General features: G+C 55.3%; 11 protein-coding genes across 11 annotated transcripts; 5 read left to right on the forward strand and 6 right to left on the reverse strand.

Annotated features, from left to right (window-relative positions):
- Nucleotides 1-88: 88 nt before the first annotated feature.
- On the reverse strand, nt 89-1,237 carry BKA78DRAFT_351565 (eukaryotic translation initiation factor 3 subunit H; the record flags this gene model as incomplete). Its single annotated transcript, XM_066891196.1, has 2 exons — nt 89-665; nt 714-1,237. The coding sequence occupies 2 exons, from the start codon at nt 1,235-1,237 to the stop codon at nt 89-91; spliced, it is 1,101 nt and encodes a 366-aa protein (XP_066744955.1).
- Nucleotides 1,238-1,427: 190 nt separating this feature from the next.
- On the reverse strand, nt 1,428-3,019 carry BKA78DRAFT_310537 (uncharacterized protein). The gene has a single exon (XM_066888132.1). The coding sequence runs from the start codon at nt 2,963-2,965 to the stop codon at nt 1,730-1,732; it is 1,236 nt and encodes a 411-aa protein (XP_066744956.1). The 5' UTR covers nt 2,966-3,019; the 3' UTR covers nt 1,428-1,729.
- A 105-nt stretch (nt 3,020-3,124) lies between these two features.
- Nucleotides 3,125-5,435, forward strand: BKA78DRAFT_294271 (CwfJ C-terminus 1-domain-containing protein-like protein; the record flags this gene model as incomplete). Its single annotated transcript, XM_066886319.1, has 3 exons — nt 3,125-3,223; nt 3,297-4,880; nt 4,926-5,435. 3 exons carry the CDS (start codon nt 3,125-3,127, stop codon nt 5,433-5,435), a joined length of 2,193 nt encoding a protein of 730 aa, XP_066744957.1.
- A 963-nt stretch (nt 5,436-6,398) lies between these two features.
- On the reverse strand, nt 6,399-8,554 carry BKA78DRAFT_342518 (heterokaryon incompatibility protein-domain-containing protein). Its single transcript, XM_066890391.1, has one exon. The coding sequence runs from the start codon at nt 8,397-8,399 to the stop codon at nt 6,549-6,551; it is 1,851 nt and encodes a 616-aa protein (XP_066744958.1). The 5' UTR covers nt 8,400-8,554; the 3' UTR covers nt 6,399-6,548.
- Nucleotides 8,555-11,748: 3,194 nt separating this feature from the next.
- Nucleotides 11,749-12,381, forward strand: BKA78DRAFT_294273 (uncharacterized protein; the record flags this gene model as incomplete). Its single annotated transcript, XM_066886320.1, has 1 exon — nt 11,749-12,381. One exon carries the CDS (start codon nt 11,749-11,751, stop codon nt 12,379-12,381), a length of 633 nt encoding a protein of 210 aa, XP_066744959.1.
- Nucleotides 12,382-14,996: 2,615 nt separating this feature from the next.
- On the reverse strand, nt 14,997-18,695 carry BKA78DRAFT_109425 (protein HIR1). Its single transcript, XM_066882230.1, has 5 exons — nt 18,535-18,695; nt 18,382-18,456; nt 18,086-18,301; nt 15,294-18,035; nt 14,997-15,234 (listed from the first exon to the last, which is right to left on the reverse strand). The coding sequence occupies exons 1-5, from the start codon at nt 18,569-18,571 to the stop codon at nt 15,122-15,124; spliced, it is 3,183 nt and encodes a 1,060-aa protein (XP_066744960.1). The 5' UTR covers nt 18,572-18,695; the 3' UTR covers nt 14,997-15,121.
- A 41-nt stretch (nt 18,696-18,736) lies between these two features.
- BKA78DRAFT_310546 (uncharacterized protein) lies at nt 18,737-20,134 on the reverse strand. Its single transcript, XM_066888133.1, has one exon. It carries the CDS (start codon nt 20,110-20,112, stop codon nt 18,865-18,867), a length of 1,248 nt encoding a protein of 415 aa, XP_066744961.1. The 5' UTR covers nt 20,113-20,134; the 3' UTR covers nt 18,737-18,864.
- Nucleotides 20,135-20,424: 290 nt separating this feature from the next.
- BKA78DRAFT_351570 (uncharacterized protein) lies at nt 20,425-21,849 on the forward strand (the record flags this gene model as incomplete). The annotated part of the gene is made up of 2 exons (XM_066891197.1): nt 20,425-20,547; nt 20,608-21,849. 2 exons carry the CDS (start codon nt 20,425-20,427, stop codon nt 21,847-21,849), a joined length of 1,365 nt encoding a protein of 454 aa, XP_066744962.1.
- Nucleotides 21,850-22,055: 206 nt separating this feature from the next.
- On the reverse strand, nt 22,056-24,259 carry BKA78DRAFT_109435 (uncharacterized protein). Its single transcript, XM_066882232.1, has 3 exons — nt 23,311-24,259; nt 23,168-23,256; nt 22,056-23,120 (listed from the first exon to the last, which is right to left on the reverse strand). Exons 1-3 carry the CDS (start codon nt 24,149-24,151, stop codon nt 22,263-22,265), a joined length of 1,788 nt encoding a protein of 595 aa, XP_066744963.1. The 5' UTR covers nt 24,152-24,259; the 3' UTR covers nt 22,056-22,262.
- Nucleotides 24,260-24,420: 161 nt separating this feature from the next.
- On the forward strand, nt 24,421-24,945 carry BKA78DRAFT_351572 (uncharacterized protein; the record flags this gene model as incomplete). Its single annotated transcript, XM_066891198.1, has 1 exon — nt 24,421-24,945. One exon carries the CDS (start codon nt 24,421-24,423, stop codon nt 24,943-24,945), a length of 525 nt encoding a protein of 174 aa, XP_066744964.1.
- Nucleotides 24,857-25,887, forward strand: BKA78DRAFT_109433 (uncharacterized protein). Its single transcript, XM_066882231.1, has one exon. The coding sequence runs from the start codon at nt 25,030-25,032 to the stop codon at nt 25,588-25,590; it is 561 nt and encodes a 186-aa protein (XP_066744965.1). The 5' UTR covers nt 24,857-25,029; the 3' UTR covers nt 25,591-25,887.
- The last annotated feature ends 611 nt before the right edge of the window (nt 25,888-26,498 follow it).

Genomic DNA, 26,498 nt, shown 5'->3' on the forward strand with positions numbered 1-26,498 from the left:
CGCCGAAAAGCCCCATGCAAACAAAGCAGCCCACGCAATCCACCTTTTGTCACCATGGCCATTTCGCATCGTCGTCCGTCGTTTGCTCTCATATTTGCTCGCCCGGGAGCAGGTTGCTCCTGACGGCAAACATCTTGGCGCTGACCGAGGCGGTGAAACCGTCGACCTGCCTGCTGTACTGCTCCACTTGCCTCGAGTTGAGCAGCGTCTCGAGCCTGCTCGGCTCCTGCGGCAGCTTGAACAGACGCTGCCACTCGTCCTCGGGCAGCGGCGGCTGCTTGGCCGCGGCCCGCGCCGCGTTCTCCGCCTTGCGCTTCTGCTGCCACGTCGTGATCTTGGCCTGCTCGCGGCCCAGGGAGCGCTGGTAGTACTGGTAGTTGTTGAGCTCGGTGTGGTGGTTCTCGATGCTATCGAGGAGCAGGTCGCACGTCTTCTCGAGGAAGGGGTCGATGGACAGGTCGAGCGAGTCAAAGTTGGGGCAGAGCGGCGGCAGGGGCTTGTTGGGGTCGGTGTTGAGTTCGGCAAGGTTCGAGGGGAACTTGAGCTCGTCCTTGGGCGGCGAGGAGGGGAGCTGGTGGAGCAGCGAGGTGAGGAGGTGCGAGTTGTGGACGGTGAGGGGCAGCTCGACCAAGATGTCTTGGTAGCGGAGGCCGCTCTTCTGGAGGCTGCAAACCTGTCAGCTGTGCTTGCAAGGCATGGTTCTTTGTGCTCACGTCTCGGTCGTGAATTTGCCCTCCTTGTACGCCTGCATAAAGACGGGCGACAGCCTGAAAGCCCTCAGGCTCAGGGCGCCTTGGGAGCTCCGGCTGACGTCGTGGACGAGGGCGACTGTCCGCTCATTCAGCTCCTTTTGGTAGAAGAACTGGTTCTCAATGGTGTTGAGGTTGACAAAGTTGCCCATGTTGGTGCTGGTGTACCATCCGACGTTGGAGGCGTCGACGTTGACCTCGCGCAAGAACTTGATCATCTCGTTCTGGTAGACGACGTTTGCCCTAGCGCGCGGGGCGGCGGCGGCAGCGTTGGAGGCGCCGTCATGAGCAGAGTCCTGGGCCGGGACGTCGACAGTCGGGAAGGGAAAGCTGTTTGTGATTTCGAGGGTGCCGTTGACGTCCATGCCGACGAGCGAGCCGGTCGCGACGGTGGGAAAGGCCTGGCTGGAGTGCTTGATCATCTTCATGACCACGAGGGCCTCGACCTGCACCGCGCGGAGCGGGGAGTCCTTGAGAAGGTCGGCCATGGTTGTCGACGTGGGTATCGCGTTGGCGTGGTGGTGAGCTGGTGTTGTCGCGCGGGTCGTGGTCCGTGGGACGAAATTCCAGAGTTTGGATGCGCCAAGACTTGACCTTAAGCGAGCACCGTGAGCGGAGCGGAATGAAGCCCAGCAAAAATTACTTTTGTCTGAGGAGAAAACGAAGAGATCTACTGAGTCTGATTGAGAGTTGATTTTGCAAACTTGTTCAGGTTGTGGTGTCGTCTTTGTGGGCAAGTTGAGTGAGAAATAGGCCGTTTTGGGTAGCCCCCAAGCCTCCGAGAACGACCCGATGCATACATACAGAGTGGAGTCAAAGGATTTGATATGGAAGTACTGATTGTCTTGCCATTCAAGTGGCTTCAATTCATCTTCATGCTAAGCGGACGATTGCCATCCCAAATCCCCCCAAACTCCGACCCATGCAGCCCATCATTTCTCATCAACGCCGTGATCCAAATTTCAATCCATGCCTTCAGCCTAACGCATCGACGCTTGAGTGACGTATCTGGCAAAGCTCATGTCGTCTCCATGCGCGTCTCGGTCGTCCTTGAGGGCCTTTTGATATCTTGCTTGAAGCCCTCCGTCTTCGTCGTCCTCCTCAAAGTCGTCCGAATCCTCTTCCGGGCCCATGTCGTCGTCTTCATCATCCTCAATATCGCTCACCGTCTCTGGCTCCGCCTTCTTCTTGCCCTTGGGTTTGCTTGGCGTCTTGTTTCCAGCACCGCCAACGCTCATGTCCTTCATCAACCGGTCCAACTCTTGCTCTCTCCTTGTCACCTTTTCCTTTTCTCTTTCTTCCCTTCTCCTCTCCAGCTCCGGCTTGTAGTCCCGCTCAAACTCTTCGGCTTTTTGCTGAACCGCCTCGAAGAATTCGTCCACGCCTTGTCCCGTCATCGAGCTGACTCCGACAACGCTGAGATGACGGTAGAATTCTTCCAGCATCAGGCTCATGCTGTTCAACAGGCTTCCCATGTAGCCAGAACCGCCTCCGACGGGGCCTTCTCCGCCTTCGACACCGCCAAATCCGCCGCCGTTCTCTTCATCCCGTAGAGCTGCCTGGAAGGCCTCAAAGTCCGTCATCCACTCCTTGGCAAACTCGGCATCCTTGACGTCGGTCTTGTTCATCACCAGGATCATGGGAAGCTTAGTCTTGTAAAGAATTGAGCAGGCGTAAAGCATGTTGCTCATAAAGGTGCTCGTAGAAGCAGTGCGCGGCGTATCAATGACGTAGGCAATGACGGTCGGAAAGCTGGAGGCAAGACTGCCCAGAAGAATGTCGCCCGACGCGCTCCACACAAAAACTTCAATCTGACCGGGCGTGTCGACGAGGATGTGCTTGATGGGCTTGGCCGGAGCCGCAACAGGTTGACCTTGGGCATTGGTAGGCGGTGGTGGAGGCGGCGCCGTGCGCTTCTCGAGCAGGCCGAGGATTTGGTCCACCTTGGTTGCGAACAAGTTGAGCGAAGTGATGATACCGCCGTTCGGCCCCAAGTTGTACTGCTTCATGACTTCCTTGTAGTTGACCGAGTCGCGAATGTCAATGTTGCTATCGAAAGGCACGTTCCGGACGGCGGGGTCGAGGTTGATCACGTATGGCGGCTCTTTTTTGGAGTGGAGATGGCTGTTGATGCGCTGCATAAAGGTTGTCTTGCCGCTGCCGGCCATGCCGACGCAGACGATGGTTACGGGCTTCCCTGATGTCGTCGTCGCCATGGTTCCCGCGATTGTGGCCGGATGGTGTAGTATGTGGTTGGGTGAAAAAGTTGTGTTGTTTGGAGGTGGAAGATGGGCGACGTCAGAAATCTCGGCGCTATGACGCCGCGGGGGTGCCCATCTTCGACCTCCGCAACCAAACAACAACCACACGACGCAATGACGCTTGAAGATTTTGAGCGCGCTCTCGCCGAAAACAAGTCGCAAGAGACGCACAAAAGGCGACACCGCAGTCGCAGTCGAGATCGCCACGACAAGGTATTCAAAACTGCCCAATTTTTTGCGCAACCCAGCTGCGTTGCTCCGCAAAGCTCATGCTCACTTGCAATAGGATAGTGAGAGGAGACATCGCCACCACCACCATCACTCTTCGAGACACCATCGTTCTAGAGACGACGACGAAGACGAATCGAGCCACAGACACAAGCGCTCCCGCCGCGAGCGGCACGACGAGCGGGAAGATGAACACCGGTCTTCGCGACATCGGGACAGTAAACACCGTTCCTCAAGACGTCATCATGATGGCGAGCGCGACAGGGAACATCGTTCGTCAGGGCGACATAGAAGCGAAAGAGATCGATCCAAGTCCCCGGCTGACGACGACGAGGAATACGCGCGTTGGGCTGAACAGGGCAATGAGGAAACGACATCAGGACAGGCAGAGGACAAGAATGTTGCCAATGTCGAGGGGTCTGATTTGAAGCGCGACTCGTGGATGGAGGCTCCCTCTGCCTTGGACGTGGATTACATTCACAGGAAAAGGCAGCCCGAGCCGGATACCAAAGCCACAAAGAAAGATTTTGAGCTCAAGATTCATGAAAATGAGCTCAATCAGCATCTTCGCGACATCCAAGAGGGTGGTGCAGATCAAACCATGGAAGATGAGCCTGCGCAACACGAAGTCAGCTACACCTTTGGTGACAATGGCTCGCAATGGAGAATGACGAAGCTCAAGAATGTATATCGGGAAGCAAAAGACTCTGGCCGGCCAATCGACGATGTAGCGTTGGATAGATTTGGTAGCCTGAGAGACTTTGACGACGCCCGGGAAGAAGAGAATGAGCTCGACCGGCGCAAGATGTACGGGCCGGACTACGTTGGAAAGGAGAAGCCCAGTGGAGAGTTGTTTCAAGAGAGGAAGCTCAATGCCGGAATTCGGAGAGGCAGTGCGCATGAAGAAGAGGGCTTTGCGCCGGACCTGCCTCAAGGACAAGTCATGGAAGAAAAACCGGCTCCTGCCACGACTGTGATTCTGGATCAGACCGCCCTGAACAAACTCAAGGCCAAGATGATGAAGGCCAAGCTCAGAGGAGCACCAGATGCCGCAGCTCTCGAGGCCGAATACAATGAGGCCATGGCTGCTGCTGCCAATCGCAAGGAGCCAGAGGTTGTCGTTCTGGGCGCCGCTGAAAATCGCTTGTTAGCCAGCAGAAAAGGGGAGGTTACGGAGCTCACCAACAAGAGGGGTAGAGAGCGGGGCCTCGTCAAGGAAAATGAAGACATGAGTATAGAGGACATGGTTCGACAGGAAAAGAGGACCAAAGGACAGTCGGGAGGCGAGGGCTACAGGCTTGCCGAACGCATTGCAAAGGACACCAAATTCACAGACGATCTGGAATACATGGACGACAATGCCAACAAGCTTGCCAAACACGTCCAAAAGTCGGGCGTCAACCTCCGAAACGTCGCCATCGAGGACTTTCAAAAGATGAACCGCATCCTGGACAGCTGTCCCCTCTGTCACCACGAAGACTCGGCGACGCCGCCGGTTGCTCCAGTCGTCTCTCTTGGCACCAGAGTCTTCATGACGCTACCCACCGAGCCGGAAATCAGCGAAGGCGGTGCGTGCATCGTCCCCATCCAGCATCGCTTCAATCTTTTGGAATGCGACGACGACGAGTGGGAAGAAATTCGGGTAAGTTGCCAGCATCCCCCTTCTGTATTTTTCTAACGATCCCAGAACTTTATGAAATGCCTCACCCGCATGTACCACGACCAAGGGCGCGACGTGGTCTTTTACGAAAACGCCGCATCGCCGCACCGCAAGCGGCACGCGGCCATGATGGCGGTCCCGATCCCCTACTCGCTGGGCGAAACGGCGCCGGCCTTCTTCCGCGAGGCCATTCTCGCCGCCGACGAGGAGTGGACGCAGCACAAGAAGCTCATCAACACGCAGCAAAAGGCGCGCGAGGGCATGGGCCGTCAGGCCTTCCGCCGCAGCATCGCAAAGGAGATGCCCTACTTCCACGCCTGGTTCGACCTCGACGGCGGCTTGGGCCACATCGTTGAAGACGCCAATCGCTGGCCCAAGGGCGACTTGTTTGCCAGAGAGCTGCTCGGCGGCATGTTGGATTTGGGCCCTGATGTCATCAAGAGGCAGGGCCGCTGGCATAGGAATGATAGGCGCGTCGAGGGGTTTAGGAAGAAGTGGCGGAAGTTTGATTGGACGAGGGTGCTTACTGACGGTTGAGGCATCATAGCTCGTCTTTTGTGCATGCCGGCGGCGGTTTTCTTTCCTTGCAACTGGGAGTAGCAAATATGCATCCTGCTTATCACGAATACAGATTTTTGAATCCCACGGTCTTCCTTTTGAGACGCACAGCTAACGACATCCAATCGTCCCAAGCCATCCTTCCGCAGCAAGAGCGGCTCGTAGCACTCTCCGTTGGCAGCGCCTGTTGCCTACGGTCTGGGAAATTCCCATCGCCGCTTTACCTTAAGTTCACGAAAGAAAAGGACCTCAGTCCCCGATGATGCTGATCCACCACACTCCCACTTACCGCACGTCATTGCGTTTCCGATCTCATGAAGCCGAGCCTCGCCACAAACGCTGAACCACTCAGATCCTCAACCGACAGATGAAGAGAGAGAGCTCGTATTCGACACGCGCGGGATCCACGACCAGTTCATGACCTAGTTGAAGTGTGCTTTTCTCAAAGAGAAGGCCTGGATGATGGAGAATGAAGAGCTGCGCGTCTTTGGAAAGAGTTTATACCACGACGAAACGCATGGATGACTGACGCGTGATCTGGAGGCGTCGTGTGAGGAGGAGCGGGTGTGATGCTAGGAGAGTCTTTATGTGAGTCACCTGGGCCTTTCGCGAGTTTGCCGGTGGGTGTGCAGAGGCATCTTGGGGTGTGATGTGTTCTGGTAGGATGGACTGGTAAGTGGAAAGCTGGTCAGCTCTCGGTGGGATTGGATCGTTCATGAATGTGTGAAATCAGCATCATTGCCGACTGATGAGCAATCTAACGCCATCTGTGCTGACTTTGCGTTACATTTCTGCCCAGTTGGCGAAACCACTTTGGAATCGCCCCTTTGTGTAAGTGCTACCCTTGGAGAGCTAGATTAGGGGTGATGCGAACTCACTGAGCTGGCCTGTTCAACAATCATTCAAGCGCTTTTCTTAACAGTACGTCAACCAAATTACGGATTTTAAGTAAGAAAAAGTTCCTCTCAGAACTTCGAGCTGAATGACATAAGTAGTCTAAGGTATTCGACAGAGGCGCTGCCTTTCCCTCCTCACTTCTAGTCGCGATCCTCAAACCCTCTGATTGGAGCCACCAGACGATTTGTGTTTCGTTTATTCGAGAATGATTGTAGAATGGTCATGGCAGTGCTTGCCCCATTTCTTGAGGCTTACATAGCCAGCGCCTACCCGACGGAAAACACCATCTTCTTCCGTTGCCTGAATAGCCAAAACATTCATGATGCCATATGTGCAACCTGAGGTCTCGGTCGTTCCCAAAAAGTCCCAAAACAATTTTGATTCGAATGGAAGCAAGGAGAGCATCATCGGGAAATGCACAACGGACCTCCGACCACTGTCGTCAACGTCGAAGCTACGCTTATACTTGGGAAGTACGCAGCAAGACAGCGCCAAAAAGCGTATACTGCTCAATCTGTCCCGAATATCCGGATCATCGAGTGATCCAAGCCCAGATAAAGCTTTGCCGTCGCGTAATAGGAACTGGGAACTCCTCTCGCGGTCTGCAAACTCTCTAGATTTACCTATGAATTCAAAATCCATGGTAGCAGTCTGGGATGCAACGAGAATTCGCCCAGGCTTCGAGGCAAGCTGCTTATGTTGGTCCGAGAATCCCCGGTGAGATGTTCTTTTCTGATTCTCGCTGATTCCAAGACATGCCTCCCAAAAATCTTGGTACGACGGCCAGATATCATCAAAAACATACTGTAACTTTTCGGCTGGGGTTGATGACAAGCGGACAAGCTCTGATGGGGTCGTTGACATGTAGCCATACTTACTGGCATGAACAGCGGCCAGTATTAGTCTCCATTTCCGGTCTCGAACGTCCTGGGGGCTTTCACTTGCGGTATCTCTTCGTGGCTCCGGATAGGCCAAGCAAAGTTTCCCACTTTCATCGTGTTCAACAAAAGCCCAGGACGCGATGGGAACGGCTTTTTCCCTGAAAGGAATAACACATCGTCCCCTTACCGAAGCCCAAGACCAGGTTGGAAAGCCTGAGCGACATTGTTTTGAGTTTCCTGTCGCGAACCAGTGCATTGCTTCTTCCAAGCCGACCAGTGGTATACCGAAACGATTGGAGCAGCCGAACAAATGTTGAAAGACTCCAGAGAAAGCATTCAAAGCATCTCTCTGGTCTCCCAAATCCCTGGACGTGTACTCGGTGATAGCATCGGCGAACTGGACTGCTCCTTTGAGCCGCGGGATATTGCATAGGAGATTGTTTATCTGGCGATTGCTTCCCTCTGTCGAGCTGGCGTCGTCCTCAAAAATGGCATCATGAGAGGTGAAGTAAATGAGACGCGGAGATAGTACGGCTTCTTGATACGTCCAGCCACGAGTAGCCCATTTCGAAAATTCAAGACTCCGAGGTTCCATTGGGTGGATTCGGCTCATCCGATCAGAGACACCGTGCAGACCGTATCCTGCACCTCCACCTTTGTACGCAACAAGAGTGACAATCGCATGGCTGTAGATCCGGCCCATTTCGTTGATATGGCTTTGTTTAGTCTCGCCCGGATTGTCCTGAAGAATACAGAGCCTGTCGACCCAGAGATATCTTTTGCCAAGACGTAAACATGCAGTCATAGCATCTCTGATTGTTGCCGGAACGTCACCGCTACCGAGAGCTCCACTCCTTCCAAGGCTGGTAATGTTTTTCGTTGTAGCTTGAAAACTTTTGTCGTTACCCCAAACGTAGCTCAGGCAGACGTAGTCGACCGATTCAGGCAACTCTTTGACTTGAACCACGTTTTGATTTTTCACGTCAATAACACGGAAACCTGGAGGTAGCGGGTCCATTTTAGGTTGCGGAGGATATAGGCTCAACCACCGCGCAAGCCGTTCCCAGTTGATCACCGACGAAGAATACTTCGGCCGATTGACAGGACACATGGGACACGCGGCGGTTTTCCCAGAGTCAACATCGAGACGGGCCTTTGAAGACATGACAGCCTCATGGACGAGCAAATCTTATGGAGTTTAAGCGAATGTGAGAGGGATCGAATGCCGGAGCTTTTACGCAATATGCGATGGATTTGCAGCACAGTGCAACGTGACAGGTGATTTTTGCATGAGAAGAGACAAGTGCGACACAGGACACAGGACACAGCACAGTTCTCGGAAGAGGCGAAGATAAAATGTGAATTCACAATCAAACAATCTTGAATGCCGCTGACAACCGTCGCTTACGCTGATGCGGCATGCGTCTGCTACGCCCCCACTGTCGACTTCTTGGGCATAATATTCCATTGCTGCGCCACATGCATGCTCACAGCCTCTTCCCAGTCTGACAATAAATATTCAGCACATTATCCGACCTATGATGAGTCGAAAATGGGGGCAGTCTTATTCAGTGGCTGAGGGAACAGCCTCGCAAGGCGGACTTCCTCATGTCAAACCCGCGATAACGCCTGCCTTCTTCCTCCCAAAGCCACGACCGATACAGCATACAGCCCAGGCAGCTTTGCAACAATCGCTTTCTCCAGAACATCGTATCAGATGCAATCCCCCCTGACTGATGGCGGACCCCTGAATTCAGGGGTCGCAAAAATACCCCTGACTGCGCACCCAATGGCGATACTGCGACGGCCTCGAACAACTTTTAAATGAGACCTCAGCCATCGTTCCAAAATGACGATCCTCAGCAATCTGTAACGCCAGAGCTACTGCTTGCAATCCCGTAGGTAGCGAACAGCAGGTTGACATCTTAGTCAACAAAAGAGACAGAAGAAACAGAGTGCGCGGCAGGCGTTTCTGTAGATTACACAGTTCACATCCTGCTCGTGGCCTCAACCCTGGAAGTACGCATACCCTGTTGCCGCGCAAAAGACAAGCAGGCATGCGCGCTTTTATATCCCCAACGCACCTCGCTCGCTTCCGGGACCCGTGACTTGTTTGTTTGCCCTAAATCGTCGCTCATTTGGCGCACGCCACGTCACCTGGTAAGTCGCGAGCCGCTGCAGTGCTTGTTGAGCTCCAAAAGTCCCTGGACAGTGGGCACATCAATTCGAATCCTGCCTCCCCTGCGGATAGCAGAGAGGCGGTATCAGTCACCTTTCGCTCTTTTCTGTTATCCTCGTCTTACCTTTCACTGCCACTTATCACGAAGCCATCGACAGATCTGCAAGTTGGCTGACTGAGTATTGGTTAAGGAAGAGCGATGATGGTGCGAGCCCTAACTACCTAACTGGGGACAAACAGCGGTATTTTGTGGTGACAATGACAAACCAGTCGAAGGGGAGATAGGAGTGCTGGTTTAACGCTGAAAATAAGACACAACAAGCAAAGCACAGTACTGTCTCCCTAGGTCTTTGGAAACGATCCAAAGGCAGTAGACTGACCCAGGGGGTGGTCGTGCTCTGCACTGTGGTAGATGGATTCCGCTGACGAGCTCGAGAAAAGAATTTCGGCAAGCTTTTATACCTCTCACAAGTCTCTTAAACCGCTAAAGCAACATCAGCTTCAGCCAAATGAAGAGGCAGGTGCGCAGCCATCACTCGTGTGACTTTCTTCGACATCGCTGCCGGCCTCCGCTTGCGGCGCTGCCGATTTCGGTGCAAGAAACACGTGGAACAACCCAGAATGGCAGGCAGTCACCTCAAGGGGCCTATTGGGTGTAAAATTTTGGCTTTTGTCTTTTTTTTGATCGTATTCTGGCATTTTGAATTTTGCGCAAACCAGACACGCGGCAAGAGGACACTTTGGGCTTCCAACAAGCACATCTACGTACCCACTCTGGCAGTCCAGCAGCTGCTTCCAGGCTCTTTTCTTTGTCTCGATCTGGAATTTGCGTTGAAATCCTGTATTCATTCATCAGCTTAAAATTATGGCGCTTCATCGGGAGTGAGGATATAGATAGATCGTTTTTCAGGGGCACGGGGAAAACAAGCGGCTTTTCCAGCAGACGGCCACTCTCCCTCCTCTTTCTTTGCTTTGCATATCTGTTCTTCGCATATCCAAACATTTGCTTTCTGCAAGGAACAACAGCTAGGACATTTGTAGACCGCAGACCTCATCACAAATCACAATCGCCCTGCTCCGGCGCCCCTGCAACGTCTTGCCATCCGCCTTTTCCCCTGCGTGAAGCATCGTCGCTTGAGTGCTGTTTTTCGCCATCAAACCTCGAACGCTACGCTTCTTCATCGTCACACTCCGAGGAACCCAGCGCAAAGATTGCCCAATTCAGGCAATAGGATAACCACTGTGAGGTCTGCTGACACGAGAAATCTCTTACTCAGTACTCAGACTAGCGATGAACACCACCTTTTCCCTATAAATACCTGGTCGCCTGTTCACATCTTGGACTTTCATCAAAACCTGGAGCTTGCCAACAAATGCTCAAAAACACAAGGTCCTTTACTGCGGGCTTTGCAATCAAACTTGATGATTACCTCTATTTTGAGCTCCGGTAGTCTAAACCCCCGCTCCAATTTTTCTGTATGCTTTGCCCGGCGCTACAAAGTCGTTTTTCTTCGAGAATCCTCTTACGCACTGTGTTGTAATGCCAATCTCTACCGTCTCTTGAATCTCGAATCGCGTTTCCTCATTTAGTATTTCCCAAAAATTCCGACAAACGAGTCTGAGGCCGAGATTGGCCTGTCAAAAGCAGGGGCACAAAGACCGCCACACCAATTGCAGCACGTGGGATGGTTGTGATCAGAGGAAGCAGGTGCGCGCTCCCGCCATGCTCTCTTTCTACAAAAGCCCACGATCTTCTTTTGCACGACCCGCAGACTTTCCTCTTCCAGGCCCGCTGAGGCCCTGAACAAGAAAGACCATCGGCTTGCCCAAAGCAATCGACTTCTTGGGCCTGCAACTTGTTCGCGCCCTCAGACTGTGCTGTTCCTCTGGTTTCGTGTTCTCCTCCACCCCCTTCTTTGTCGATTCTTCTCGTCCCCAGAGAGTCTTGACCGCGCGATAATGCGAGTCTCCGTCATCATCACAGACCACTGTGCCTTATCATCGCGGTCTCCTAATGCGAAAATTGTGAGGCTATGAGTCGCGGCTTTTTGCAGTTTTCGCTGAGTTCATTGCAAGCGGAGCTCAGTCAGAAATTCCCTCTGCGAAAAAAGGCATTCCAAATGACCAAAACAAAAGTCAGGCTTCATTTTAGATGAGATAAGACAGGCTGAACCTTCACGTATTCGTTGCAGCTGCAAAATCAAGCTTGCTGGAGAGCTGAGAGTTGTTGAAAACATATCGAGAGCGTCGTGGTTTAAGTGCTTCAAGTTTTGCGTCACTAGATGATCAGGGGAGGACGAGGAAAGCGCAGCGGTTGAGGATGGCATGTGCTAAAATGGAAGAGTCTCGCGCTTATGTTCCTTTCATTTTTGAACCACCAGGGCCAGTAACGGTGATGCAGAATGATGCTTTGCAGTACACACTGATGGCAGCACATGATGAAATTGATTATGAGACTACAAAGACCCAAATGGCCAGATATGCACTCAGTGGTTCGGGTTTTCCAAGACGGCGAGACAGTAGCTTGGTACTTTGGGCTTTTCTGGACATTTCAAGCCAAAGCCTGCTGGAGTTGAAAGAGAAACGCGGCATGCGCGACAAGGAGCTTATGTACTCCAGTCAAATAGCACAGGCCTGGCAGCCCAAAGCAACGACCGCCCAAAAAGGGAAGGCGTCATGCGGAGGCAGCAGCGCCTGGCCCGTTGAGCCTGAGTCTTCAAGAGGCAACGTCCTCTTTCTCCGCGGTAATAAAGGGCTGACCTCATCAGCCTCAAACTGGTCCAGGAACACACCCGAGGAGCTTGCAAGTTGCGTACTGGTTGTCGCCGACTACACTGTGCTGGCGTTGACCAGTTGCTGTCCCAGATACTTGTTTTGCGTCGCTTTATTCCGCAACTCCTTGATCGGACCTTTCGATAATTACACCGTTCAGGCTTCAAGCTTCGACGCAGTGCTACAGCATTCATAAAAAATGCTCAATTCCAAGAACATGGATTGAAAAAGGCGGCATCTGAGGCCCAGCCGGCGAGAAAAAGGCAAATCCACGTGGACAAGCTGGCACAATCACTTGATCCTTCTCGAAGCACTGGTCCCTTTCTCTTTATATAAATACCTGGCCTCGGAGGCTTCGATCCCGGACACCAACACGCATGGAAGGTTCTCTGATTACCAGCTGAGCAAGAGGCCTCTGGTCGTGACAAACCTGGAACGACCTACTGTTTTGCGTTGCTCTGTTCCCCTACACTTCCCATATTGAGACCTCCAACAATTACGGTGTCCAGACGTTATCTTCAAAGGCAGTCCCCCAGCGTCTAGTCATAATGCTGGAAGCCAGTCTACAAAGGGAGCGCTCTCCAAGAAACATCGCGGAGGAAAGGGGCAAGGCCACGCGAACAATCTCAGTCCGATCACTGGCTTCTTCGACCAGCACTGACTTCATTTCTTCAACAATGCAGTGGCAATCTTGTGTAGACACTTGGTTTGTGAAGTCATCGAGTCGCTACTGACTGCAGGACCGAGGCACTGCTCCTGAGAACGATCACTCCTTGCGTCGACGCTATCCTCCCTCACAACGCCAAAACAATGAAGCCCGTCAATGCAAACAGCATCGTTCACGTGAGATGCGAAGATGAGACGACGTCATGCGGATCAGCACAGCCAATCCATCGTGTCCTTAGCCAGCACCGCCCTTTCCCTTGAATACAAAAGCCCAACCAACAAAGGCTTCGATCACTCCTCGACAAGTCATCAGAAACCAGCTACCGGCCCAAGGCTCTGATCGAGTTCACTGCCTGATCGGCGTACCAACAGAACACCACTGTTGTGTGCGCTGGGAGTCCTCGTCAGCTCAGTACTTGGGACTTGGTCATTTTTCACTGCCGAATCATCCTACTACGATAACGCCACTGGTGTGTGCGCCGGGAGTCCTCGTCTGCTTTGTCCTTTGACTTAGTCTTCTCAGAGGCTTGCAACTTGGAGCGTTGTTTCATGATGCTGCTTCTTGGCTTTGAGGCTATGTGGAGGTGATCTGTGTTGTGTTGTGTTGAGCTGAGGTTTGTGAGACGAGGGCGGTTGCGTGGGGAGGTTGGACTTGGACTTATTCTTGGACTGCGAGTATAGACAGACAGACAGACAAACAGTTCAAGACACAGGCAGATCAAGACAGATGTACAAGCAAGTGAGCAGGAAGAAAACGCAACTCACAAATAGAAGCATGCAAAGAACGGAGAGCACACTTAGTCTTCTGACTACGCATACATACAAAACAGCAGCCACTCAATCATCAACACAGATACGCATACACAAAAAACAGCAGCCACTCAATCATCAACACAGATACGCATACACAAAACACAAAGGCAGACACTCAACCACAAAACAACTACACATACACTCAACCCTCAAAACACATACAAATACAGTTATACAAAAGGCTTCAAACAATTAAAACCTCAAACAAGTACGCGTACAGCGAACAAGTAAGCAAACAGCATAGCTATACAGTTGTACAGTGTACGCCCTTTAAAGTTCAACAGTATACACACCACCACCTCGCCTCGGCCCAGCCCATCCATCCCGCAAGCTTCAAAATCACCGTCTGCGGCGGCGGCGGCGGCGGCGCAAGGGATTCGCGTGCTTTGCGGGAAGGTGGAGGTAGAGGTGGAGGTGGAGGAAGGGCCGGTCGGTTGGAGAGAGTGCTGGGTTTTATAGGGGTGCGGCGTGTGTCGTGTGATAGGGGAGGAGATAGGATGAGAGATAGATGACGCAGGAGCGTGGGGAGGGTAGGTAAGTAAGTAGGGCACGGGGGAAGATGATTGGGTCAGGTAGATAGCGTGGGGGTTAGGGGTAAGGAGACGGAGTAGATAAGGGGATTCAGGAGTTAGGAGTCAGGAGTCAGGATCGTGATATGGTGGAGGAGGGCATGTGAGAAGAGGAAGGCGTTACGTGGGGAGGCCTGGTTGGCCGGTGGGTCAGTTGGCAAAAGCGCGATTCTGGTCAAGTCTCGAGTCTTGCAATCAGGGCATGAGGCAAGAGCAGACAGCACGAGCAACGGCCGCTCCCGACAACGCGGACTTGCTTCTCTTCGTCCTCTGGATCTCCTGCTACTGCAACCCTGCAGATAGACGGACAGACAGGCAACCATCAGAGGCGCAAGATGTGTTCGACTCGGACGACAAACGACGGTGCAAAATTCTCTCTTTTGTACTCCGAGTACGTGTACAAAGCCAGGCTGAGGCGACAACAACAACAAGAGAAGCAGCAGCAAAACAAAAAATATTGCAACCAAAGCAATCCAGCAAACGACAAGGAATAGAGTATAAAAACATGGTTTCCACGCTATGATGTTGACCAGCACCACTCCAGCCCAGCCCACGCCACCGCACCACCAACGACACTGTCAGGGCAGCAAGCACATCGACTGCTAGGAAGGACGGCATATCCACAGCCGACCTGACCATTTTTCAAACGCCAGCCAGCCAGCCAGCCGTCTCAAGCCAAAGGTCCTTTCCTTGCGTGCTCGTGATTCCAAGGAAATTGTAATACCGTACATACAACAAGCAGAGCCAGGCCCCTTGGAGCCCCATGATCAAGAGGGAGAAGAGGCAAGAGACGGACAAAGCCTTTCAAGAGAGAAGAGAGGGGAGGAAAGGAGAGAGGAGGAACGACCCAATAACAACATCAAAAAGTCATCAATTCCGTGTGCGTATTCAAATCGCCGTGTCCATGGCACTGACGTCGTCGCTCGGCGCGACGTCCTTGTCAATGACGCCAAGGAGGCGCGCGTAAGGCACCGTGATGCGTTGCAGGTCGCGGTGTTTGCCTGATGCAAATATTAGAACCACCAAGAGAAACACGGGGGTTGGGGGAGGATCAACTTACCAAGAACAACGACAACCTCCTTCAACAGCTCCTCCTTTTTCCACCCAACCAGCTCCTCATTCCCGTCCTTCAAGACCAATGCATTCGAGTCTCCCGCTTCCCCATTTCCATTCGTCTCGCCGTGCTGCTCGCCGTCGTCTTCGAATATGTCGCCCATCAGCATGCGCAGCAGCTCCTCAATCTTGCCCTTGAGGCCTTCGGCGCCGAGACGCTTCGCGTACATGAGCAAGTACAGCCTGAACTCCTCGCGCGCGCCCAGCGCCATGGCGGCGGCGACGCGGTTCTCCAGATGCGCGACGCTGATGCTGGACTCGAGGTTCTCGAAGCCCTCGGCCGACAGGAGCGCTTTGATGAGGCGGCTGAGGTAGAAGGCGCGGCCGCGGACGAGCGTGTGGGCGGTGGTGTTGCGTTCGAGCATGGGGATGATGCCGGCCGAGAGGTTTTCGGGCGCCACTTCGTCCAAGTCGCGGTCGCGGTCCTTGCTGGCGGCGGTTGTGGTCGAGGACGATGACAGATTCCCCACGGAGCTGTCTGTCGTGTTCCAGTACTGGCTTCCGACGGCCCACCATGGCTCTGATAGGCGTTGCCAGACGTAGAGGGTAGGAGAGTAAGAGTAACCGTCGCCGTTGGAGAGGGCGACGATGATGCGGCCGGCAGAATTGAGCCGGGCAAAGATGATGCCGGGGGTGGGCGTGAGGTGCGGTCCTTGCGTTGCCGACGCAATGTCTAATACTGGACCAATGGATATGGGTGGGTGAGGAGACGAGAGGGTTTTCATGTTCCAGACGTGGCAGGTTCCGACGGCGGTGATGCAGAGAAGATACCAACCCCTGCAATCTAGGATGACGGGATTGGCTTCGACAATCATCTCGCTGACAAGGCGACGACCAGCAGGGGACCAAACGTAGATGGAACCACCTTCGCACGCGGCAGCCCAAAAGTTGGGGTTGCCCGTCACGAGAATAACTGCCCGTGGGATAAAGTCTTGCCAAAGATTCTGACCTCGTTTGATACAAGAAACTCGAGCCGGATCTCGGTCCTGAGGTCGTCCCGTTCTCGATGCGCCGGTTGCGTTGCGAACTTCCAACATTACGACATCTTCGTTTGCGTTGTCGCTCCCAGGCTGTGGTGGTTCGCTCGCGTCCACTGTTCGAACAATGACACTCCTAACCAAAGGTATTGCCAACCGGAGTTGACTGACAGCTAGGCTGGGATTCACTATTGCAGGACGAAGAGGTTCAGGGATTTCGGTTTCCGCAGGCCGCTCCTGGGGCTTGACAGGCGCAAGCCCATCTGGAGTATTTTGAAGGATGGGGGCTGCGCTATTGCGCGTCGAGTTGGCAAGCCTCTTTTCTATTCTCCGCTCATCGTCGCCTTCTATCTCGGCAAACTTCCTCTTGTTTCCAAGAAGTAGAGAAACCAGGCCGCCCTTGGGGAACCCGTCAAACGGTTTCGACATGTCAACCACGCTGTGCGGATCGTCTTGGCGACCTCCAGATCTAGTTTGTTGAGAGGTGACGAGCTGAGTTTGGGGTAGCGATGATTCTGCAAGTCCTGACGAGGCCGAAACGAGCATTGGCGCAATGCGTTTCTTGCCATCCTTGGTGACGGTGACTCGCTGCTTGAGCTTGTCCACTCTTGTGTCTGCCGGGGGCTGATTTGCTGGTTGTGCTTGCCCATTTGTGACTGGAGTGGGGGCATCAGCTGCGCCGGAAGCCACACCGTTTGTGCGAGGGGCACCAGGGAGGCCATTAACCGTCCCTGTTCCGCCGTCTCCCATGAGCTCTCCCATACGGCCTTGAACACCTTTGAGCTCCCCTGCCTTGCTGCCTTCTTCAAGGAGAAGAGCCTCGGTGCTCTCAACCATTCCAAGTCTCCGCCCAGCGCCAAACTTTTGGAGTGATTTTTCATTTTCCGAGAGTGCCGCAACGTAGCCCAATTCGCCCGGCTCGAACACGGCTGTCAAAATGCTCCCGTCCAAGCTGGTGAGGTAGAGTTTCTCTCCATCGGGAGACCAGGAGAGGTCTGATATGGACTTTCCGCAGAGTTCTTGAGTCACAACAAAGGGCCGCGCAAAGCTCGTGTTCCATATACTCAAAGTCTTGTCTTGTCCAGCGCAGGCGACGACGGTGACGGACCCGAGGTTGATGTTACCATTTGCATCTTTGTGGGCGTCTGTAGGCGGTTCTCGATAGAACATTCTCGGCGAAAATGCGCAAACCTCAACGGGGCCCTCGTGACCAATCAGATTGATGTCGCCGTCCCATGAACCTCTATTAATGATTGCGACGGAACTGACTGGACCATTCGTCGAGTTGGCGGCAGCGATGTGATTACCATCTGGTGACCAGGAACATCGGCGAAAGTATGTGGTCAAGGGAGAGGCTTCGAAGGGGGCGATTATCGTCTTTTCGAGGACAAAGTTGTTAACGGAATCCTGGGCCGTTGCGTTGGGCGCGGGAGGTGTGAAACGGAAGACTTTGATTGTGCGATCATCGCTCGAGGTTGCAAAGTACTTGTTGGCCGGGTCGAACGTGATGCCCTTGACGTGACTTTGGTGGCTGTTTATGGTCTTGAGCTTTTCAAAAGTATGCCCCGACCAAATGACCACCTTGGAGTCCAGGCCCACCGACACCAATATCGAAGAATCGTATGACCATCCCAAGTCTTGTACGTCGTTGTCGTGTCCGATTAAACGGCGAAAGACGCGCCAATTCTCCACGGGCGGTTCCTCGTTTGATCCTGCGAATATCTTAGCAGTAGGTCCACCGCCTCTTCACAGCACTCCATACCGAATGTTGAGTGTGTCGGTGGGTTGGGGTCGTGTATGTAGACGCAAACAACTCTGTCATCTGCGCCCGAGGCCAGATATCTTCCGCTACTCGAGAAGCGCACAGCATGGATCACGCCCGAGTGGTTGCTGACGGCCGCGAGTTGTTTTGGCTTGTTGTAATCGGTTTTTGAGCAGTTGAGGATGGCGTCGGTCGACCAAATGCGCACATGGCCGTCTGTAACAGATTTCAGCGGTCTCGAATCCAAGGCGCGATGCGACGCGGTCGGCGCGCTGCAGAGCAATCAATGCGCATACCTCCAGCGGCGGTGGCGAGCCTGTCTCCGTCGGGAGAGACGTGACAGCTGTAGACTTCGTAGTCTCTCGAATCACCTGGAATGGCAACCAACGCGTCAGCTTTTGGAATTCAACGGCGCGGCGGAAACGCAGCGAATGCGACTCGGAGCTTACCAGGATGGGTCAACCAGAGAGGCTTGACAATATGCATGTTGTGGATGGGCGGACAACGATGTCCTCATAATCAGAGGAGCGGGAAGGCGAGGACGGCGGGAGATGGTGGAGGCGGACGTGGTAGTTGGCGGGATCCGTTGGTTGTTGCAGCATGTGCGCTTGGAGCTCTCACTACTCACCAGTGATCTGCGGCGGAGACGTGGACCAGGGTTCGCGGACTTGGCGCGTACCTGGGCTGTAGGCGGCGGGCGGTGCCGGTGACGTTGCTCAGCCAGGAACATGAATTTATATCTACCACAATTCCGTGAGCTACCTTACTCAAACCGTCATCTACGAGGGATTCATCTCCTCCTGCAAGCCAACATCGTCCACCACCATCCACCTCATGGCTGCCCATTCGAGAAACGCCTCCCACTCCTCGCCCTCTTCCTCACCCCACCTGTTCTTGTCCCGGAATCCTACTGCCAGAGCGATTCTGTCTATTGCCGCCCGCTCCTCTTCTCTCATGTAGCGCACCGATAGAGGTGTGCCCTTTGCCCACGTCACCCTCTCCATTTGGTCATTCCACGTCGAAATTGAGACGAAGCCAAGTCCTATGACCGCCGCCAAGTATGCCGATCCACCTGCGTATACTTTGAGAGCGGCCGTGAAATTCTCCTCTGATGTCTGCGCCTCTGCGTACATTTGGGCTAGGTAGTAGAGAGCAATGGGAAGGCTGCCAACGCCCAGCAATGGCAACGTCACCTTGCGGACTAGCTTGGCCTTGTTGAAAGCGCGCGTCCTGAACGTGTTTTCGACCATTTCCATGGCCAAAAACATATCCTTGTTGGCGAGCGCCGCATCAACAGCTTCATTGGCGATTTTTGTTGGAATCGCTGCCAGTATCCGGTCGGGCTTGGGTTGCTTGTACTGGACTGGCGACGAGTTGGGCTTGGGGATTGGCTTGGTGGCGTAAAGTTCAAAGATGTCGAGTATCTTTTCCGGCTGGCGCAACTTTGCCTGCACCTTAACGTAGAGCTCGAGCATTTCGGGATTGATGAAGACGGGAGGGTGCAGCATCAATTGGTGGACCAGCGAGGACAGCTTCTCTGCGGGATTCCTAGCCAAAGGGGCCGCAGTTTCGAGGTCTGAGAGCAACGACGCTGCGTCGGACGCGCTTTGCTTGGATGCGGGTGCTGGCTCCGGGGTGCTCTTCTGGACCATGGCGGCCAATTGATCGGCCTCTCTCATGATTGGGACCAAGACATCCTCCGAAGGGACAGAGTCCTTTTGTGAGAGTATCTGATTTATCTTCTTCTCCAAATTGTTTATCGCAGAGAACGTGTCTGTTCCGATCAAGGATGGATCGCTTTCGACATTTATGGCAGCAGTCCTCAACTCCTTGACTGCTTTAGTCTTTGTAGAAGCATGGCGCGCGGAGAGATACGGTCGGTGGATTTGTGGGTTTCGTCCGAGGCAATTTGTGTGGAAAGTCGCGAAGCTTGTCGCCTGGCGCGAGGCGGCAGGTTGACGGAGTGTGAGAGAGCACAACTGATGAAGTGTCCTGGGCTGCGGGCGAACAAGGCGTGTGGGATTCATAATGGAGCAGCTGTTGATGGTGTGGAGTCGTGGGGGGAGCTCGGGGAGCTGGCGGGATTGCCTTGGAACGTGCGCCACCGTCATCAGCCACAGGGCAGGCAGCCTCTCGGCTGGGCGGGCTGAGGTGAGGCTCAGTGGTGCTTTCCATGTCACTCGTTCTCGCAACCTAGCTCACTTGTCAACTCCAACAACTCCAAACCAAAACCACCGTCCAACACTCTCTGCGGCATTCTTCCCTCGTTACAAGTCCGACACCCAAATAGACTACCGACTCACACTCTCGACTCTATCCGCCCTCGCGGCCTCTCCGCCATGCCCGCCGCGCCTCCCCCTCCACCTCCTCCGCCAATGCCAGGCTTCAGCGGAGGCCCTCCACCACCTCCTCCGCCTGGAAACTTGCCCTCACGACCACCAGCTCAGGCCGCCAAAGGAAGGGTGCGTCGTTGAGTCCAGTATTCCCATGTCTGCAAACACCGGCGGCTGATGACGCAACAGGGAGCGCTACTTGGCGACATTGAGAAGGGAACACGATTGAAAAAAGTGACACAAGTCAACGATCGCTCAGCACCTCAGGTTGGAAAAGTCATCGATGGCCCAGCCGCTGCCAAACCGGCAGGCGCTCCGCCTGTGCCAGGCATGGCGAAGCCGCCGGGCGGACTCGCACCCCCAGTTCCAGGCAACAGGGCGAGAAGCAGCAGCGACACTGGAAGAGATCGGTCTGATAGTGGCGGAGCGGCGTCTGGTGGAGCGCCTCAATTAGGCGGGCTCTTTGCGGGCGTGGGCATGCCAAAACTACGCAAGACGGGAGGTGGAGGCGTAGACACTGGCGCCAGCAACAGTTCGCCATATTTGTCAGATCCCGAGACGACGCGCGCGCGGTCAGCACCAAAAGCACCATCTGGAGCAGCTCCCAAACCTCCAAGCGCTCCACGACCCCCAGGAGGAGCTCCCCCACCGCCGCCAAACCCTGCCGTCGCCGCTCTGAAAGGAAGTCTCCGTCCGACATCAACGCACTCGCTCAACGATCTGCCCGTTTCGAAGCCAAAACCTCCTCCGCCGGTTGGCAAAAAGCCCCCAATTCCTCCCCCTTCTTCTCGCAAACCGTCCAACATTGGCGCTCCGCCTCCTCCAACTCGCCCAGCGTCAGCAACGCCCTCCGCACCGCCGCCGCCTCCGCCATCATCAGCTCCCGCTCCGCCATCACGCGCAACTCCCCCGCCGCCCCCTGGCCCTCCTCCACCGCCAACAAACGGACATTCGCCTTCACTCGCCGAGCAAGCGGCCCGCAATGCCTTTGGAGGGCGCGGAGCTTCTCCAGCCGCTCCTCCCCCGCCCCCGCCGTCTGCGCCCCCAGCGCCATTGTCTCCTCCCAAGGCGCAATCACCCCCTGCCGCGCCCCCGCCACCCCCTATGCACGCGCCAACGATGCCCCTGGCGCCCCCACCGCCCCCTTCGGCATCACCCTCGCGCAGCCCAACTACAACAGCGCCCCCGCCGCCCCGCGCATCCACGATGGACCCCAGCGCGTACACACTAACAAACGGCGGCAGCGGGACAGGCGGCAAGAGCGGCGGCAGCGGAACAGTCAGTGTGGGCATGCTGCGCATCCACGACGGCCGCTGGAAGTTCCAGGACGACGCGCAGCTGCCCAAGCCGCGCGAGTTTGTGGGCGGCCCCAAGAAGTATCGCGCAGGGAGGGGGAGCAGTGTGCCGTTGGATTTGAGCCAGTTTGAATAGGGCGGGTGGGGTTGGATTGTAAGGAGGGAGGGGGAATGTGGATGAGAAACGTGTTTTTGTTGTGATGTGGTTGAGCGAGCGAGCAGAGTACAGAGCTGGATATGATAGGAGCGAATGCAGTGTCGAATAGATTTTTATCTGTCTAGGATCATGTGTTGAAATGTGGAAGTGTGGGAGAGGTGGGTGAAAATGCTTTTTTGCTGTGTCAAGTTGCGCAGAGCACGACACACGCAGAAAGAAGGAATTGAACTGTATGCATTTATTCTTTTTCCTTTGATCAGGAGAGATGGAGACTTTTGGACAAAGCCGATGCTAGACACAGGTACCTACCTAGCCGGACAAACCCGCCTTTCCATCGCCAACAAAAGCCAAACCCCTGAGCAGTGCTCCCAACTCTCTACACATCGACACATCTACGACCTCTTCGTCCCACCCATCCAATACGGGACCCTCGCCTTGATAGCCTCCCAATCGACCATCAAATCGCCCTTCGCATGATGCGCCTGCGCAACCATCGCGGCGCCCTCGCTCGCTGCCCCCGTCTCCTCGCCCCTGGCGTTCTTCTCCTCGCGCGCCCTCTCGACGCGCCGCCGCAGCAGCACCGCCGCGCCCGCCCCCGTCGCCATGCCCGCCAGATGCGCCACGTGGTCGCGGTTGCTCGCGCGCCGCATGCCCACCAGCTCGAATAGTACTAGGATTGCGAGGATGGCTTTGCCCTGCAGCGGCACTTCGTAGTCGGTGAAGGGCACGCGGCGCCGCTCCGCGTCGGCGAGGATGAAGTACGCGCCTACGACGGCGTTGAGCGCGCCGCTGGCACCCAGCGAGGACGTGAGCCACCCGCGGGGGGTTGCGGCGTGCCGTAGCAGGGAGGCGGTTGCGCCGATGGCGCCGCCGCCGACGAAGATGGCCAGGTAGTTGCCGCGGCCGACCAGGTCGTGGAGGTAGGGCCCGAAGACCATCATCAGGAACATGTTGGTGAGCAGGTGCGCCGGCGCGCTGTGGCTGAAGATGGAGCCGAGGATGGAGGCGGCGTGCGGGTAGCCGGGCGTCATGATGAAGTACTTGTTCATGGTGCGCCAGGCGGGGGGGACCTTCCAGGCGAGGAAGGCGAGCAGGTTCAGGCTGAGGATGAAGAGGTTGGTTGACAGCGCGGGAGGCGTGTCCGGCCAGATGCGCGCTGTGCGGCTAGGGGGCGTGTAGGTGGACGCGAAGAGGTAGCAGAGCGTGCAGATGGCGAGGCAGAGCAGGACGCTGGGGCCGACGCGGCGGATCTGGACATGTTAGGATGGGAGGGATGGGGAGGGAAGGGAGAGCATACGTAGCTCATCTCCGGCGGCGCTGCATCGTGGGTGATGGTGCCGCGCTCGCGATAGTACTTTGTAAACTCGGACTCTGGCTTCTTGGGCGCTGTCACGACGCATCAGTCTCATCCCAATCGGAAATTCCTTGCACAATCCTTACGTCTCCTGAGCTCAAAGCGGCCCTTGGACTTCTCCAGCGCCTTGCCGCTCGACTTGCCGGCCGCAATGGCCTCCTTCTCCTTCTGTTCCTCCTCTCGCCTCTTTTGCTGCTGCTGCGCTTCATAGACGGCTTCATTCCTCGCCCTCAGCGCCTCCAGCTCGCTGTACCCATACACCGGATCCTTTTTGTACAATCCCACCTTCTGCGCGCGCTCCACGAGCTCATTTTCAAGACGCTCGGCCTCGGCCTCCGCGTACTCGGCGGCGGCGGCTTGTTCGTCTAGCGGGTGCGTTGCGCGGAGGTACTCGAGACCTTTCAGAGCTTTTTCTGGGGGGAAGTAGTCGAATTGGACGCCTTTTTCGACCAGAGAGCCCGTCACGCGCCGGTGGTGCAGAGAACGGAGGATGGCGTTGCCTTGGGCGGCGGGGATGTCAGGGCCGAAGATTGAGGTTATTTGAGCGTCGGAGAGGGCGCCGGATGGGAGAGGCGTGTCCTCCTCAGTCTCTTGGTCTTGCTTGGAGTCTTGCTGTGGTTGCTTGGGTTGTTCCGATTTCGCATTTTCCGACTCGGCCGCCGCTCGAGAGCTACTCTTCCGCGCTTTCTTTGCAACCGAGGGAGTCGTGCTAAAGTAACGACATGCTACAAATCGGAGAGGCGGCGGAGCGATTGGGTTGTGTGATTGGAGCCGTGGCAGCCTGAGCGCTGAAGGCGTCGTCGACGAGCAGCATGACGCGGTGCTGGCGCTGCGGGCAGCGATGCTACGTGCAATTGCGCATGGCGGGAGGGCAGACAGGCGTAGCCCAGCAAACGGCCTACATGCTATGGTCCACGCATAGCTCATTGCGGAGGGAGGCGGTAGGGTTGGAGCATACCACGCGCGGGTGGTGGATGTCGAGGTCGTGAATGACGTTGGAACTAAATTTTGGAGCCAGCCCTATCTGATCTGTAGCTCACCCACCACGGCACCGCATCACCGCGCGTCTCGACCGGCCAGCTCCCGCCGCGTCACCACGTCGATCTTCGTGCGAAACTCCAGGCCCTCCGTCGTCGTGCTGCAGCTACGGCACTTTAAAAGCTTGTTTGAACGACACCTCTCTCCTCAAAGTCGCCATGTCGTCCGAAACGCAGCCCATTTCGCTGGAGCGCTTCGCCGAAGCCATCACTGAGCTCACGCTCCCATCCTTGCACGCCAAAGCCGCCGAGCTGCGCAACTCAATGTTCCACCTGCGCCGCTCCAACTTGCAACTGCAGCCTTTTGCCGACGAGGGCGACGGCGACTGCGCGGATGCCATCAAAGAGAATGACGCGACGATCCAGAGCATGGAGAGCCGCGTCGAGCTGCTCAGGGTGGAGGTTGTCGAGCGCAGAGGCATGCCGTGGGTTGAGGACCCGGCGGCGCAGCAGCAAAAGGAGTCGGTAAATGGAGAAGCTACTCAGCAAAGCGACGAGATGCACGGCGATACGAATGCCACTACAGAAAATGCAACTGCGCCTCGTGATGGCACAGATGGCACAGGTAGGAGCGCGGGTCACGGCACCACCGAGCAATCCGCGAACACGAGGCGCGAGAGCAGTGGACGGGAGCCGGCAAACACCAGCAGCGAGAGCATCGAAGAAGAAGGATTGCATTTGTGAGAGTCAGCATTGTTGGGGCCGCAGGGCAGAGCCGTCAGACCACCACCGCCAGAGGAGCATCGTGGACTGCTGGATTGGGAAGGAATGCAGCGTCAGAGACATCAACACCAGCAGTGTGCAGGGGGCCACAACCGCATCCAACTGCCGGAGAGAGGCACAGGCGGGGTTGGGGGCCAGAGACGTGTGATTGGCTGCTTCGTGGGTCGAGTGACCCTTGCGGCAGGCGAGTCACGAGCCTACGGACGCCGACGGGAGCAGGCGAGAGCCAAAAGTCGAAAAAAGAAGGCGAAAAGAAGCAAAAATACAAAAAGTCTTGTCTGCAGCAACCCGTCAACAAGAGTCACCTGGTGGTTGAAGCTACGGCTGCAAACTTTGGCCGTTGCTATTCGGAGAGCATCAAGACCGCAAGCAGCAAGGAAGGTAAAAAGCTCCGGTTGCGTGCCTGGACTCACCATTACTTCTATATGGACGTGCATGCGGTGCTTGTGGCCGACAATGTCGTCTTCTGGTCGGTCAACGATTGGACCCCGCCGCTATCACAACACGACATTGCGTGATTGCAATTTTGGATCACAACAGGCGCCGTGCAATCTTTTTTGCATCGCTTTATTGACTTGCCTCGTTCCATGCGGCCACTCCCGCTGAGCCTTGCCCAAGACGTCTCTCCGGACCGCGCCTTACCGGATGCCTGCGCTTGCATCATGGCAAACCTTACTCAAAGCATCCACGGCCCTTGGCGCCATCTGTGTCTGCCCTACAAATGCCCTCCACGTCCGCACTGAGACATCTCCATCGTCAGCTACTCTACTCAGTAGATTCCATCTCTATACTGCATTCCACATCTACACCACCACTCTTACGTCACAATCTCCCACCTCCCGAGGTAAACCCACGTCTCAAACCGGTTGTGCTCGACCTAAACTGACATGTATGGCAGCCCATCATCTTGACGCAGAGCCGCCGTCTCAAGAAGTCGTTCGACTCGTAATTGTACACCGCAATCATCCCTGCTGGTCCCCCGGCCCCGCTAGGATCCGCCTCTGACGTGAGGACTAGAGCTAGCTGCTCGTCACACGGCTAAAGGGCCTAGTTCAAATATATTGAATAGGCACCAAAAACATCCCCTAAATACTGGGCCAACGTCTTCTCCCGTGGGCTAGCCATTCCACTACCGTCTATTCTTCGAAACCGTCAGCCTTGCATTTTGTCGGCCAAGTCGACTACTGTTTTCAACTCATCATGGACCACCACGAGCAAGGACAGCAGCCTTCCCTGGCCGTTGCCATTTCCGACAGCCTGCGCGATGTCATCAACGGACGCATTTCGTCTTTCCTCCAGTCCCTCGAGGCCTCGAGCGACTCGCCCAACGTGACCAAGGCCATGAGCTCGTGGGCGGCCGCGCCTTCGGAGTCGGAGGCCACGCGTTCGATGGACGACATGGATAATGACGAGATACTCGCCCTGACGCTGGAAGCCGAAGAGCTGGCCGCCGTCAAGGCTGCCGCCATTCAAGAGACTTCGACGTCTGCCAGTCAGGTTGGAGCAAAGTCTCA

This window comes from Phyllosticta capitalensis, assembly GCF_038381095.1.
Source record: "Phyllosticta capitalensis strain CBS 128856 chromosome Unknown BKA78scaffold_4, whole genome shotgun sequence".
NCBI classification, from domain to species: Eukaryota; Fungi; Ascomycota; class Dothideomycetes; order Botryosphaeriales; family Phyllostictaceae; genus Phyllosticta; species Phyllosticta capitalensis.

Excerpts from the sequence above, each read along its gene's own strand:
- BKA78DRAFT_310537 (XM_066888132.1), bottom strand. The coding sequence starts at position 2,965 with ATGGCGACGACGACATCAGGGAAGCCCGTAACCATCGTCTGCGTCGGC.
- BKA78DRAFT_109425 (XM_066882230.1), bottom strand. The coding sequence starts at position 18,571 with ATGCATATTGTCAAGCCTCTCTGGTTGACCCATCCTG. Across the intron at positions 18,302-18,381 it reads GCTCGCCACCGCCGCTGGAG|ACGGCCATGTGCGCATTTGG; the intron begins GTATGCGCATTG and ends AATCTGTTACAG. Across the intron at positions 18,036-18,085 it reads ACCGACACACTCAACATTCG|GATCAAACGAGGAACCGCCC; the intron begins GTATGGAGTGCT and ends AGATATTCGCAG.
- BKA78DRAFT_342518 (XM_066890391.1), bottom strand. The coding sequence starts at position 8,399 with ATGTCTTCAAAGGCCCGTCTCGATGTTGACTCTGGGAAAACCGCCGCG.
- BKA78DRAFT_109433 (XM_066882231.1), top strand. The coding sequence starts at position 25,030 with ATGCAGCGTCAGAGACATCAACACCAGCAGTGTGCAGGGGGCCACAAC.
- BKA78DRAFT_310546 (XM_066888133.1), bottom strand. The coding sequence starts at position 20,112 with ATGAATCCCACACGCCTTGTTCGCCCGCAGCCCAGGACACTTCATCAG.
- BKA78DRAFT_109435 (XM_066882232.1), bottom strand. The coding sequence starts at position 24,151 with ATGAGCTATGCGTGGACCATAGCATGTAGGCCGTTTGCTGGGCTACGC. Across the intron at positions 23,257-23,310 it reads CCGCTTTGAGCTCAGGAGAC|CGCCCAAGAAGCCAGAGTCC; the intron begins GTAAGGATTGTG and ends GCGTCGTGACAG. Across the intron at positions 23,121-23,167 it reads CGCCGCCGGAGATGAGCTAC|ATCCGCCGCGTCGGCCCCAG; the intron begins GTATGCTCTCCC and ends TAACATGTCCAG.